Source organism: Portunus trituberculatus, chromosome 50 (genome assembly GCF_017591435.1).
Source record: "Portunus trituberculatus isolate SZX2019 chromosome 50, ASM1759143v1, whole genome shotgun sequence".
NCBI lineage: Eukaryota > Metazoa > Arthropoda > Malacostraca > Decapoda > Portunidae > Portunus > Portunus trituberculatus.
The window spans coordinates 21,052,237-21,068,674 of NC_059304.1; the positions used below are offsets into that span (position 1 = coordinate 21,052,237).

General features: G+C 40.6%; 1 protein-coding gene across 1 annotated transcript in view; it reads left to right on the plus strand.

Annotated features, from left to right (window-relative positions):
• Positions 1–800: 800 nt before the first annotated feature.
• LOC123499470 (guanine nucleotide-binding protein G(s) subunit alpha) overlaps positions 801–16,438 on the plus strand; it is a 61,074-nt gene continuing 45,436 nt past the window's right edge. The window contains exons 1-3 of the mRNA XM_045247479.1: positions 801–1,437; positions 10,736–10,808; positions 15,177–15,231. Coding sequence (XP_045103414.1) covers positions 1,299–1,437; positions 10,736–10,808; positions 15,177–15,231 — 267 coding nt within the window. The 5' untranslated portion in view covers positions 801–1,298. The remainder of the gene's footprint in view (positions 1,438–10,735; positions 10,809–15,176; positions 15,232–16,438) is intronic.

A 16,438-nucleotide genomic window follows, 5' to 3' on the forward strand; every position in this document is an offset into this window, starting at 1 on the left:
CTCCTTCCACCCCGTCCCTCTGCTGCTTTCACTCCCCTCCCCTCCCCTCCCCGCCCCGCCCCGCCCCTCTCCCTGCCTGCCTGCCTGCCTGCCTGCCATCTCGCCTCGTAGTGGGTGCAGACGCAGGTGCGGGGATGAAATGGGTGCATGGCGATGGCTTGCTGCACCACCACCCATCATGTCCCTTATGCTACTTTTATCCAATGATGAAATCACAAATAAAAAAAAAAAAAGAAGAAAATGCAGTTTTCGTAAAAGAAAGGTCAAATTGTAGTGTGGGGTTATTGACAGCCCGATGTAATGGACACGTAGGCCTTCCCGTGCACAAGTGTGAGTTGGGTGCGTGACTTTCTGATCCAGGGAGGACGAGTGCAGAATAAAATCTTCCTTAGTACACCTTGAACACTTCCACTTCCGTTCCTGCCGAGAACACCTGTTCCTGGTCGCGGCTGCCAGCCGCACGACCATGCTGATAACGTTTTAGCTACTCTGCCCGTATCTGTTTATAGCATGCATTATTTTAACTTGCATTATTTCAGATACTATGATAATAAAACCATGCTCAGTTGGCAAATATGATATTGCATGAATGGATTACGCTGTTTGTTAGTGAATGCAAATTTTTATCTCTTGATAATGACCTGATTTTTAAGTGTTGTTCGTCTGTTCATCGGAACCGTTGACAGCGCGCTATCTATAATGATAAACATTGATAATAAGATGGTGTTTGGTAAGGGGAAGTGACCGAGGTAAGGTGTTCACACTCCCAGGTCCTGCGGGAGTCTGGCGGTCCCGCCCTTCCCTTGCACCAATCTTTGCGCAGACCGGTTCCAATAATATGTATCAAACACAAGTGTAGCTTCGATGTCAATAATAGCCTTTATAAAACAAGGAAATAATACAGTACACATACCATTGTTAATTCAAAAATAAATATTTCTAAATTTAGCGTGTGATAAAAATGATGGTGGGACAATAATGTGTTAGTGTGCTTCTCAGGACACGTTGGGGAGTGGGGCTGCCGTGCGGGCTTTGTGGAGACTGCGAGAGGGTGAAGGTTGTGCAGATGACTGGCGATGATGGTGAACGATTGAGATCGAGTGAAATCTGGACCATCGCCCGGCATCCATGGCCCAGGTGGCTGCCACACCACTCAGTGACATGTAGACTGGATCCCATGACCTAGTGACGCGAGATCAGCCGCAAAAATAGGCAACTGGTGCGGAAACGAGACAGGGCCGCGGGACGTCCGCGCCTGCCTGCGGCTAGGAGCTTTATTCCAAGAGTGTACTAATGTCATGGGTTGTTTTGGTAGCGCTGGGGCGAAAGGTGACGCCGAGGAAAACAAAAGGCGGAAAGAAGCAAACAAGAAGATAAACAGGCAAATTCAGCAAGACAAACAAGTGTACCGGGCGACGCACAGATTGTTATTACTAGGTAAAGACAACTTGTGTTTATCGTCTGCTTAAGCGGCCATGTTGAGAACCTTATTCTCCCTTTACTCGCATCCTGTTAGCTGTATTGTGAGCCCATGGCCGTGCCTCTGGCCCACGGATCAGGTCTCAGAAGCACTGAAATCTGCAGCCGTGGGCTGGGTGGGCGGTGGGCAGCGGAGGGCGGCGAGCCAGGCTGCGGGCGGTGGGCGGCGGAGGGCGGGCGGCTGGGCGGGTGTCGCGGTGACAGGTCTGGGCAGCCATCCCCGATGTTTTGCTTCCCTATCTTGCCTTCCCCTTGGTGCCCCGCCTGTTGACCTGGTCCCCCAGCTCACCGCCGCGCCCCCCGTCGCCGCCACAACCCACCCAGGGGGAATGTGGGTTGTGTCGCCCCCGCGGGCTGCAGTGCCAGGCCTGGTGCCACAGTGTGTGGGGAATGGGTGCTGCTGTGGGCAGTTGATGTCAGGGTGGTGTGGGTTGGCGGTGGGTGTGAGGGTGGGCTGTGATGGTGCCTCACACACCTGCTGTGGGCTGCTGCCTCGCCACAAGGCTCGTACCTAAAAAAAAAAAAAAAAAAAAATGCACCTGCACACTAACTTGTCAGGAACAACCATTTGAGAGGCAAAAGGTCCTTGTTAGATCAATATCCAGGGATTCCCCTGTAAATTAGGAATCAGTCAATAATGGAGTAGGATGAAGTGTGCACCAGTTCAGTGTTTCATGCCATCATCTGACTTCACCAGTGTATTTTTTTTTTATTCTCTTTTTGCACCAAGGGTTCAAGTGGGTGGGGTGCACATTGGGATGGAGTGAGGTGGCCAAGGCACTGGGATGGTTCTTTATTGCTTGTGGCCTTTCTGATTACTGTCACAGTCAGTTGCTGTACAGGGTTCAATTTACAGGAAGGTTATTTCCATGCCATTTAGTGATATGGTAAATGACCCAGCATTGATGTGACCTGTGCATGACCCTTGCCAAACACCACACCCCTATGTGCTTAACTTGGCAGCTGCTTCCTTGCCTGGGATATGAAATTGTTGGTGTGGCATTAGTGGGCTGTGTTTATTTAGTGACAGGTTTCTAGGATGTCAGTTGCAAGGCAGGAGAATAGAGACCCACAGTGGCTGGGCATTCTTACTCATCCTTGCCAGTCAAGGATGTTTTTCAAATTGAATACTATAACATTTTACCAGTTTTGTTTCAAGGATGAGTATAAGCAAGCTAAATTTTGTGTGTAATATATTACCTACATGTGTAAATATCAGATAAGGATATTGACATCAAAGCATCAATTTATCTACTTAAAATGAGTTAAGCATAGCCAACATTTGCAGTCTTTTCTAGTATTGGAATCAGTGCACTTGTGTAGATGTCATGCAGTTTGCTTACTTATTGATACTGAGCTGCTTCATTAGGTAACAGAATCATGTATATATTATAGTAATTTTTAACTGTTTTTGTGTGTAGTATTTAGTTTTACTAATATCAAAATATAGGATAACTAAATTTGCAGACATCTTATGGCCTGATGATAAAAGGAGACATATAAATACTAATTCTGGTATTAAATGATTCAAAGTACAATTTTTATTCAGTACAGTACAGTAGGATAGGCATGAACAGTGTTGAGTGATGATGGCATCGGTGGTGACACAGACTGAAGGTGTGTCTATGGGTGTGTGGAGAGGGCACTAGTGGGGTGGTTTGTTTCCTGAGCCAAAGATGACTCAGCTACAACAGTTGAGGGGGGAGTAGAGAGTGAGAGACATTTAATGAATGGAGTGGTCAATATAGTTGTGTATGGAAGATTACAGAAATTAATTTTGAGAGTTGGAAGATTATTTATTTTCTCAGCTCACATGAAGTCACTGTAAAGCTAAAACTGGCTGAAAATGAGTGTCCAAAACTTGAAAGTAATAAGAGAAAAGGGAGATGGGCACTCATAAGTGTTATATCAAAGAAACAGTTGAATAGTTTGTAAAGAAGACTGCATTGAGGAAAGTGCTTTTGAGGTGCTGATATGAAAGGGAGAATTGGAAAATGTTACTGTTGTGATAGGGAGACCAAAATCAAGCTTTATGAATGTTTCAGAAGATAATTATTGAACAATTTGTGTGTTGCTTCGAGACATGTCAGAGAATAACATAATAGTGTTCTGTACTCATGTAGTGTGAGGAAAGGCACTTGTACTGTAGTTCATTGAAATATTACATGGAATTGTTAGCATTTGGTACCATTGCTGCTGCACCTCACACCAGTCAGACAGTCGGCCCTGTAAGACGTCGTGTAGTTGTGTGGCGTGGATGGAGATGATAGGAATAAGTCAAGGTATTATATTACAATTTGGTACTGTAAATGTAAATGGGGATGTAAATATAGGTGTGATATGTGTAGACATAGAAGATGTGCTGATGTCTTGGATGGTGAGGGATGTGATGATCAGGGGGAAAGAAAAGGTGATATGTAGAATGGTTTGTCTAGGAAAACAATTGGCACATGATCATGAAGCAGTATATTAGTGACGCTGTTTATGGCAGAGTTGGCAAGCACATTTGACGTTTCCACAGGGGAGGTGTTGGAGACAGAGTAAAAGTGGGTGAAAGAAAGGTCATGGTGTTTGAAAGGAGAACTTTCTCTCAACATGGAGAGGCCATTATGAAGGGGTAAGGAAAATGCTTTGCTGTGACACAAGGTTACAGGGATGAAGGGATGCATGACAAGGAGAAGCATTGTAGGATGGACAAGTTATGGGGATATTTAGCAGAATGAGGGGTGAAAAGACTGTGAATGATAGAGCAGAGGAGTAGCAGCAGAACTTTTATCTTCTCATGCTTGCCTGAAAAAACAGAGGAATGGATGTGATATACTGAAAGGTGGATGGTGGAGACAGACTGAGAAGTGCCAGAAAAGTTGCAGAGGTAGAGAGAGAGAGAGAGATAAAGATAAAATAAATGTTGAGAAAAGTTATTGTGCTTGAAAAGGTGAAGTGCATTATTTCCATTTAGGTAGGAGTTAGTTTAGGATAGATTAGGTGCCATGAGTGTGGAGACCAGTGATAAGGTGTCAGCAATGTATGAAAAAAGAGTTGGAGGAGGTGCTGAAGAGATGTGAGACATGGGATAACGAGGGCGGAGTTACATGCTGAGCTGGCGCCTTTTTTGGGGAAATTTTCTAGAGTGGATGGCATTATTAGGGATACACAGGAAGTTATAGATGTTGTTAAGATTTGAGATGAGTAACCTTAGATATTCATTCCCACTGTATTTTGAATTTTCCCACAAACTGAAGTGTTCTCATCTGCTGACAATCTATTCACATGACCTTGTAGATTCACAGCTGATAAGAGACTTCCACTTGAGAGAATTATATGCAGATAAAGGAAGGTAGTGCAGTACATTGTGTGATTTCCTTTAATGACAACCTATGCTGTATATAGTAGAGGACATGAGCTCTTATAGTGTGGACATTACATTACATTTAACTTAGTTTTGGTGGCAAGTGATACAGTGTAGAATTTAATGAGTGTCAGAACAGTAAACAGAATAGTGCTGTTTTGCCAGATTAGGTTTATATATATATATATATATATATATATATATATATATATATATATATATATATATATGTGTGTGTGTGTGTGTGTGTGTGTGTGTGCGATTAAAAAAAAAAGAAAAAAAATTACTTCTATTTGCTGAAGGTAGTTGTGGTAGCGTTAATCATACACAAAGAAAACACTAGTGACAAGATGCATAGTTATTGTATAAAATGCCTTGTCTTCTATCCATCCTCATACACTCCTTGCTTCTTCAGGATGTCTTGTTAGGTTTATCTGTGCTTGCTGTGGTGGTGCTCCTGTCCATCACTTGACCTCTGACCCCACACTGGATAAGAAGCACACACACACCTAACTAGATATTCAGGTTTCCATAGCTTGTCTTTTCAAAGTTTTCCCAGCCTTATATTGATTGATTGACTTCACAAAGGAGGATGAACAGTTTGGCAGGTTTTGTGCTGCCTGCCCCGCCCAAGCTCAGACTTGATGCAAAGGTTGATGTCACAGATGTTTAAATGTTACTAGAGATGGTGACAGGTCAGTGAGCAGTGAAGCAATGAGGAAAACAGAAGGCATTTGTTGCTGGCATTGGTAATACTCCGTACTTGAGATGCACAAGTCAACATTGGCTTTTCAGTGCATGTGTTGACGCCATTCATAGCCTTTGATTTCTATATTTTGTGTCGTTTCAAGTTTCTTATGCTGAGACCTACTACTGGTGTGACTCCATGTCAGGCATCTCTGCTTGATACATGCTGATGTGATAGTTGTGGCAGTGTTTTGTGCTGTGTGTCACTGTAACAGAGGTAGACTTGACATGTTGATGTGTGTGCTGGAGTTCATGGCATATATTTTGCCATCACAACTTGGGAACAAAAGGTTTATGGAGTTTAGTCCTTCTCACTTGTATTTCTTTACAACACAAAATTAGCTAGCCTGACAACCTGACTTACAAGAATTACAAGAAAACTGCCTTCATTTTCCCTTTGAATCTTAAGAATGACTTCAAGAGGGCAGGCGAAGGAGGGACTAGCACATCTTTGTTCAGGGTGACTTCTTTTCCTCTAGTGAGGCAAGGTGTGGTGCCCCTTCTTGGCTGCTTGGATGTCCTCTGTGAATGCATCTTGTCTGGGGTATGATGACTAAACAATACATAGTCTGTCCGTTTACTGCCTGGTTAAACATTGGTGATTGCTGAAGCTAGCTAAAGATCGCATGACCAGATCATTTACATGATAGCTTTGGTAATGGCATGTAATTGGTAAACTGTATGCAAAGCATTGCTTGCTCTGGAAATTCTGAAAAATGTTTAAGTTTGTTGTGCTGTCAGACACCAATGAGTTATAGGTATATATCAATACTATTTGATTTGTGGTGAATTATGGCTTCTGGCAACAGACTACAACATGATGATGTCTGTCTATCAAAAGCTTGTATCTTAAGTTAAAGATACTTGTAAATAGTACTATATTCTCTCTCAATATGTACTGTGAGGAGATTTTGAACTCTCATTTTAGAACCTCTCTAATGACAACTGTCAGATTTTTGTCACCAGGTATTATAGTATCTGACTTTGTGATAAGCCTGCACCACCTGCACTGTAACCTAAATGTGACATGGTAATGTTTTTTATTTTTTATTTATTTTTTTTTTAGAAATTCGGCAGTGTAGTTGCTACATTAATATTCATGTACAATAACAAATATCTTTGATAATAGCAGAAATAAGTGAGCACTCAGATGGAGCTTTCTTACTTTGTTACAGCAGTGAATCATCCATAATTGTGAAATCATTATCACTCCTTTGTGCTGATGTATGGAGCAGACACAAAAGGTTAAATGGAAGGCTTTGCATTACCATGTCATTTGCTTCAGTCAGCAGTCTGTTGTGTCTGTTGGTGCTGCTTCCTCATTCTGAGATACAAGGCCAACTATTGTATCGGGTTTACCTCAGTTTCCCTATGTGTACAGTATTAGGTTTTCCCAGGCATCCATTTTTATGAGGGAGTCCTTAAAGGAGGATGGTTAGCTGGGCAGGCTGTGTGCCATCCATTGCTGTCTGGACCTGTGACTTAGCCATGCCTGTGGTTGCCCACCGCATTTAGCGACTCAGTTGTTGTTGTAGCGGAGAGAGACTGTTGAAGGATTTGCGTGATGATTGCTCAGGCGATGTGCAGTAGTGATCTATTTATTTAAACTTTTCATGTTTTCCATTTTTTTATTTTCTGTTTGTAAAACTTGGGCATAAATTAGATTAAAATTCATGCTCACTTTTAACTTAAACTTACATTACTGATGATTTTTTTATCCTATGTGGGTGAATGCAGCGTTGTAGAAGTACTAACTTTGTCTGTATAACGCGAGACCTTTCTTGGGTGTGTCACAGGACTGTCCATCATCCTCTCATGCCCCGTACACTTTGCAAACCTCCTCATGGCCCACAGCACATTTGCTACCCTCTGATTTTTATTAATGGTGTAGTGAAAGGAAATATTATGGCACTGTCTCCTTCCATTCTAAGAATCTGCCACCACCTCTGTGTATCCAGGGGGCCAGTCACAACATTGTTATCCTCCCCAACAAGTGATAGGAATAGAGTGAGGAAATGAAAAGTCACCAGTGGCAGGATGGATCACTTGTATGTATGCTTCAACATATTACAAAACAAAAGCTATGAATTATTTTAGATGAAGTAAGACAGTTTTCATTTGATGCAAAGGAATGGCTAGTGACATGAGGCAGTAGTCAGCATAGTGCATAACCTCACAGTGATGATGGCGATTGTTTCAGGCATTTATAAATGTTTGTCTTTACTGGAATGATTGAATATGTGAATGGAATTGTACAAGTAATCCCTTTCAAGGAGTTCTCGGAAATAGGTGTCAAATAAAGCTTGACATGAAAAGATAGTCTACCTAGAATATTGAATATCTGAATTGTATTTACAATGTTCTTTGTGTCATGAAGAAGTGATGAAGCTTAAGGAAGAACTTGAGAGAATTAAAACCTGAATGCATAAAACACAAACTGACAAATGAAATATAAATAGTTGAGAAATAGATATGCAGAAGATAAACAATTATCTTATCAGTGGGTATTTAAGTATGGGACATAAAAATAAGGAACATGATTCATATGAGCAAGGAGTGTGTATATCTTGTAGTTTGCCTGTTTCATGTCTAAGAATACAAATACAGCTTCAAAACCATCGCCAGCGACAGTTTGTGTGTACATTATTACATTCAGCAAGAAGACTGCTCTTTCCTAAACAGACATTTGTTTCTCTTTCATGTCGGGGTAAACACAAACTAAACTAGACTGGTTCAGTGTTGACATATTTGCCCATGTACAATAACAACATTAGTATATAAAAGTTATAATTCATTAATATTTGAGTGTTTATTGATGATTTCAGTGAAAATTGTAGCCCTTGATGTATAGGTGTCCCTTAAGTTAATGAAGTTCACTAAGGTAGATTTGAGTTACCATATGACAGTTACTGTTCATATTAGTGGGATGAGTTCTGGTATCATTAAGTGTATGGCACTTTTCAGCTCATGTGCCCTTTAGTTAGAATCTTAACATTTTAGAAATTGTTATTGTTATTGTTATTATTATTATTATTATTATTATTATTATTATTATTATTATTATTATTATTATTATTATTATTATTATTATTATTATTAGTAGTAGTAGTAGTAGTAGTAGTAGTAGTAGTAGTAGTAGTAGATGTAGTAGTAGTAGTATTTATTTATTTATTTATTTATTTGTTTGTTTGTTTATTTATTTTTATTTATTTTTTTTGTTACTTTTGCTTTTGCTTTAGAATTATGATGAAGTTTTCTCAGTGCAGGGCAATAACAGTAGTACTGTGATGGCAAAGCCTTATACCTTAATGCTGCAAGAAAGTCTATAGTTGCAGACGAGTGTTTCTGGCCAAGGCCATTCAATCTCACAAGTCATCCCAGGCTTTCAACAAGTCACACTTCACTCACTGCAGCAATGATGTGCAGTCTTGTGTACACATCTTACTTTCTTTTGCTAAGATACAGTAACTAAATACAGATAGATAGGTAAGCAAAAGTCTGAAAGAGACAAAAGGCATTTTATTGTTATTACAATATTGTGAGGCAGGAGTGATGCAGCATGGCAGTGCAGTGTGGCTGGTTCAGAAGAACACTGCCTCTGTTTTCTCTGTTTACATAAAAGAAAGGTGACAAAATGGTGAAGTGGTGTTAGATACCTTGTTTCAGCTACATCCCTTTACATGGAGTATCAGGAATAGATGGAAAGCTTTTGAATGAGGTCATGGAGAGAGTGAATGCAATATTAAAGAAAGGAAAATGATAATTAAGTCATGTATCTTACATTAATCTGAGTGGCATGCTGAAACTTACTAAGCAAAAACTGAATGTTAGGAAGGGAAGAGGTGGCCTGATGAAGGAGGCCACACCACATAGCAACCCATCACACCAAAACCAGTCACATCCCACATACTGAAGCAAACACCTCACAACTCACATCTTCAGGCACCTCTTGGGTGTTGTGGTCAAGGGCTGTACCAAGTTGAAGTGTAGCTACAGGGAAGGCTGTCATCAGTGGCTAGTTAACTCAGGCATTGTCTTGTAGTGAACACTCATGGCTGGAATGCTGTTGTTAGCTGATTGATGGCAAACAATTTCATTTGAATTTTCATTCATCTTAGTGGTTTCTGTCTCTGACCTCATCTGACACTTGTTGAATGAGACTTGTTACTTGTATTATTGTTACTCAAGTTTCATGACTGTTGATTAAAAGGATTATTCGCTTACTTTTTGTGTTGTGGAATCTACTTTGATGCATCTTCTTTGGAACTCTTTGACGTGGTTTGTTGGGTTGTCAATGGTCATGACAGGAATTTCTACTCTTCATCCTGTGCACTCTTTCCATTCACACTCATCATTGTGTCTATACTGAATTCACTTGATAATGTTGAGGGTCTGTCAGCTCTGAAAGTAAAGTGCACTTTTCAGACAGGTGTCAGTCATGGTGTGGCTAGAGTTGGTGTCTGTAACATACAGGAATGTGTGTTGTGTGAATGTGTCGATACCACTAACTAGAACACGTCTGTATTTTGAGTATCATGTAAACTAAGCTCACCACATTCAGGTAATTTGTACTGATTCATCTCCCTCAGATACCTTTTCATCTTGAAATAAATAGTACATAGCCTGAACAGAACTGATTGGAGGGTAGATTTTTAACACTATGAATGTCAACAAGGCCACTAACGTGTCTGTGGATGTACTCGTGACGTGTGGTACTTCTCAGCTTTGGTCATAAGGGAGTGCAGTGTTTTCCACAGCAAATGTTGTTGTTAGTCTATGGGTCACAGTCATTTGCAGACCCAACTCACACTGGCTCATAATGAAACTTGGCTTAAATGTATAAAAGAAATCTTAACATGCTTTATCACAGTGCTGTTTCAGTTCTTAGGTCCCTAGTTGGTGCATGAACTTATAGCAAAATAGTTCTTGTTTTACTAGGATGTGAGCACTATATAAATTGCCTTTAATGACATGTTGTATTGGTTTAAGGGTCTCTTGCTTATATTGTAAGTTTGACTCAGAGTCAGAGTTAAATGTTTGCTTTCTCATCGTGTTTGAGGTTTGAGGTTGACTAATGCTTTGTTTTTATTCAGAGTTAAGTGTTTACTTTCTCCTTGTGTTTAAGGTTAGAGGTTGACTAATGCTTTGTTTCCATTGCAGGCGCTGGTGAATCAGGGAAGAGCACCATAGTAAAACAGATGAGAATTCTACATGTCGATGGATTCAGTGAAGAGTAAGTACTTCTGCAATTGACTGTGTGGACTAACAAATCCAGCACTACTGTAGTATGATTTGGGACACTTAATTTTTATCTCTTACAGCTACGAACTGATAATGAAAGGTCAGGAAAACATTTTATTGGTTGTCAACTCAGCTTATCACAAACAAGGGCAAACATGAAACCTTTCGAATTGTGAGGTGTACATCTGGTATTAATTGCTTGTACATAATGCTTTTTAGATGAGTCACATGACCTTACCATTTTGATATAGAACCCAGTGGTGTTTCAACAGTGGTTCCTTATCATACCTACCTTCACACCCAGGCATAACTACACATTGATAAAGTAATCCTGCCTATCTTATCCAGTTGTTATCAGCACTATCAGTAATATTGTAGGTGGGTGGCATTTCCTCAAGGTGGTGAATAGGGAGAGAGTAAGATAGCATTTCCTCCACCTTCACAGTAAGCAAAATGAGACCTAACAATTGATTCACCCATGTTGCAGTTTGTAGTGTGTTAGTTTCAGAGTGTTCTTTTGACTGGTTATGTTAGGGACCACCACATCAGCTCACTTGTCTCCACCTTACTCTGTCTTCAGTCTCTTCTTTTATACAGATCACTCCTGTCTTCATCCATTCTATAAACCTTATCTTTACTCTCTCCTTTCCTCCTGATATGGGGTTTTAGATTGGTCAATAAAACTTTTGGCATTGTTGTTCTTAATCAATTACATGCACTAGATCTCTCCACTTGTTGATGTGTACCAGTATAGTGTTGTTACTAACAGTGTCCCTTTCATGTGTCATAAATTGTTTCCAGGACTCTGTTATGATTAACAGGATTCTTCCATTCATGTCTGGCTGTAAGGGCAGACATCATGATCCTGGTGGTAGTAGAGGATGGGGTTTCTTTTCATAGCACCAACCTTAAAAGCAGATGAAGAAAACATCCCCAGGCAGAACAATGGTAGGCAGGGGCAGTGATAGGGCAAGAGGGGGAGATGGTGTTTGTGTTAGATTGTTATGATATGGAGTGTGGTGAGTGGAGGATGACCATTCTGACTCTGACTCTCCTCCTCCTCCCAGTTTTCCTCCTCAGCTGCCACTCAGGTCTGCCTTCTTTTGGCAACACTTGCATCATGGACTGCTTCTCATTACTTGATATGATAATTCTGATATTCTGAGAACAATGTAACTGTCCTGAGATGTCAAAAATAAAAAATCACAAATTTGTAGCACTATCATCAGTTGGGATCAATACTACTGTATTAAAGAAATTAATATATCCATGATTTTAATAAAAGAATTATCCTTCATGAAGAAATGGGCATATGTTTAAAAATAATGAGATGGTATAGATATTAGATGTGGTGTATAGATATCTGTGGAAACTTGGCTAAATGATCCTGGATTGTTTGTTTCTGTGAGGAAATACAAATCCCTGTGAAGATGAGGACTGGTAGTAAAGGCTGGCAAATTAAGTGTAGGCTGGGGACACAGTAGAGGTCACTGAAGAAATGCAGGATCATACAATTCACTCTTCATACATATCACCATCTGCTGTTCTCTCATCATACACCTCAAAGTGCTAGGTGGTTACAGAGTTCAAGGATTCTTTAGGTGAGGGTAAGCAATTGGAGTATCAGCAACACCACTGGTGTCATGAGAGACCAATGTTGTGGTGTGGGAGGTGTAAGACAGTGTTGTGAAGCTGTCCTTCCAAGATGTGAGGGAATGCTTGTATGGTGATGCCTTGTTCTGCCCATCTAACTTAAAGGCATGCATCAAACAACTTATTTTATATCAAAGTAGCATTTTATATCAAAGTAGCATTCAAAGTAGGTGAATTAATTGAATGGTTCAGACAGCTTGGTCCCATAACATATTAGCTGTTTGGCATCTTGATGTTATTAGAAGCCAGCTTGCAGTTAGTGAAGACTTTCGTGTGAACTGTGCCATTAGTCAGTCAGCATTGTTACCATCATTGTCCTTCCCTCTTCCTCGCTTTTAGCATTATCACCATTCACCATGCTTATCATCGTCATCATCATCATCATCATCATCATGCCATCATTAGCAGCAGCAGCCTACCTCCTAGGAAAGTTAAAGGCAATTTAGAAGTTGTGCTGGTATTGGGAGCAAGTCAGTTTGCTTGGTGTGTGTTGGGTGCCTCGATGTGCAGGGCCTGTGGGGCTGTGTGGTCTGGTGTAATATTTTAGATAGGTTACTCACTCAATAGCTACATGTCAAGTGACCTCATTGTTGCTGGTGTGATGAATAACTTGAGTTTACTCAGCAATGAAGATCAGAAACCTAAACTTGTAACATTGTGTACTATTTGGTCTCCACACATTGGCATGGGATTCACTCAAATCAGCCTGGGTTTGAGGGCAGACTAAAAGAAAACAGTCAGAGGTGTCAGATTTCCCTTACTTTGATGACTTAGTGTGAGTGTACCCAAGATAAAGATGTCAGATTTTTTGAAGATACTGAATACATCAAATACAAGATAATGAACTGATTGGCTTTCCTTTTTGTATTAGATGAATTTCAGTATTTATAACTTCCACTGCTAAGATGATGAAAAAGCAAAGCTGTAAATGAAGGGTTACCAGTGTGTGGCACTAATCTGTGCACAAGAACATGGTGTGCATTATGAGAACTGACTGCAATTATAGGAAAATTTCGCTCATGATTTTTATAGCGAAGAGTGAGTGCCTTGGTTTAGAGTAGAATGTTTCCTAGTATTGTGATGAAATACCGTCTCAAATGAAGGTTTGTGAGTTGTACTGAATGACCAACCAACCTAGTTCTATTAGCTATTCTGATTGGATGGCTGGAAATGAAGCAAGAGGTGATGGCATGTCCTGTGTGGCTGCTGTATTAGTGGAGCCATGATTGCATTGAAAGCCAAGGAAATTGTTATCTTTTGGTTCTCAGATGTGTGAGAAGGAAGTTGGGATGTTTGAAATGGTGAAATACAGATTATTAAGTATTCTCCTCTTCCTCTCCCTCTTCCTCAGTTAACACACACTGTTCATATTTAATGATTTATACTATGAAATATGAAATATCTCCAGCTCAGGCTTAGGTTTACTGTAATGTTAGAAGATGAACTATGAAATGTAAGTGACCCATTGATGTGGACACACACACACACACACACGCACACACACACACACACACACACACACACACACACACACACACACACACACACACACACACACACACACACACACACACACACACACACACACACACACACACACACACACACACACACACACACACACACACACACACACACACACACACACACACACACACACACACACACACACACACACACACACACACACACACACACACACACACACACACACACACACACACACACACACACACACACACACACACACACACACACACACACACACACACACACACACACACACACACACACACACACACACACACACACACACACACATCATTGTCAAATGTGGCCTAACAGCTTACTCTTCACGTATCCTCCTTATTTTACCCATCAAGGCTTAATTTGGAATGCTGTACACACTGTAACATCACTGAATTACTGGAACTCAAAACTGTCTTCATGCTAGACTGTAACACCACCATAATACTAAACTTTTGTAACACTGTATCCAATCTATTCACCAATAAATGTGCATGAACACTGCAATCAGTCACTCCAGAGTAAACTGCAACACACTGTAGCATTGAACCATTGCCTCTGTAACACTGTATCCACTGAACATGCACAAACACTACAGGCAAACATTTCATTGGTATTCCACACTTAATACTGCTCCTGAATTCTGCCATTGCAGTCTTAATGTTAAATTGTAAAACCAACACAGCACTGCCTCTAACTCTAAGCAATGCAGTGTTGTGCTCAGAGCAGTGTTGCCACTTCTCTGAATCTGCTCTTTATCAACAAAGATGATCTGTACCAGGGGTGTCAAGTATTCTATATTTAGACTTGTCATAGTGGGTGTAATAAATTCATATTTAGAGAGACACACTGTCCTGTTTGGCAAGACCTTCATCATACATGTGGCTTGCAGCCTTCACCTCTGTCACCTCTGTGTGAAGCCTTGCCAGGGGGATCTTGGGTGGTCACCTGTGTGTGTGTGTGTGTGTGTGTGTGTGTGTGTGTGTGTGTGTGTGTGTGTGTGTGTGTGTGTATTTTCATAATGGAAGAACTTGATTGTTTTTGTCTGTACTGTATAATTTTGTACTATCTGTAAGAGCACAAATAGAAGTACCTACACATCCTATTGTTAGAAGATTTGTTAAACCTGTGATGTTTGTCAATATAAAAATCATAACCACCTTATTTTTGCTTATTTCAGAGAAAAACGAGAGAAGATACAAGCCATCAGATGCAACATCCGCGATGCCATCTTGGTGAGTACCTCTCCTGGTGTGTGTGTCCTGCACAGCATGGGGGGTGGGGATGTATGTTAGGGTAAAGACAGACAGTGGGATGTAAGTGTGTAAGTTGTGTCACGTTATCTGTGGACATATTGAGTTGATTTGTGTGTCTAGCTATGAGTATTTTTGATGCATTCCTCCACCAAGGACTATTGCAGGAGGCATGGCACTGGCAGAAAATTAACTGTCTTTCTCTGTTCAATACTTCCTCATTGTGTGATTAAAGCCATGCCTGTCCTGTCCTTCCCTGCAGTAACACACCACTCTTTATCCTGTTAAATGGTGGCTTTCATCTCATGTTTTCTCTTTCAGTTCCTCTTTGTGGCTTTTAATGAACTAACTTATTAATTCTTCCCATACACCAAAAGCACATCAAGCTGACATGCTTCATCCATTCATTCAATCCTGTTCTAGGTGTCTTCCATATCAACTACTTAACTTTATTTCTTGAGCCTGTTTGTTTTTGTTATGATGTCAGTTACAGCATGACAATATCGTTCTCTAATTGACAGCAGAATAAGGGTGATTGATGACAGGAAACCCATCAGATAAGAGCTTCTCCAAAGTTGTATTGACAGGAGGTGATGCTTGTGGCTTATTGCTCATCATTGACTTAATGTTATTGGTCCAGCAGTGGTGTATTAAACCAGTCATTACTCACCTACACCTTGATAGATTAATATGGTTAAATAGACCTCCAGCGTTGTACATGTCTTGGAGGGAACGCAACGTATTAAAGAAACAAGACGAGTGTGTGATGTACAGTGTTGTGTTTGAGTAGTGGTGGTCATCAGTACCATACAGTTATTGTGGAGCCTGACAGACTCAGTACTCAGGGTGTTGGCTGTATTGCTCCCTGCTGTTGTCACCTTGACTCCAGAGTGATCTGACCTAATTTTGACAGCAGGGTGTGACCTGGGGGTTTAATATGTCAAGGACACTGGGATGGCAGTGCTACATGGCATATAGTGTTGCCAAGTGTACTGGAGAACATACAGCGTCATTGTTCCATCATATTGAAAGCCATTAAAGTAAAATGCCGCTGTTGATTGAAACATTAACTTATACTTTTTGAATAATTAAGGCAAAAGATGACAATGTGAGCAAAAGAGAGAGGTGTTCATATGCTTATTAACTGTGAATATGTCTGTGAATGTGTTACAGGTGCAGCCAATACCTG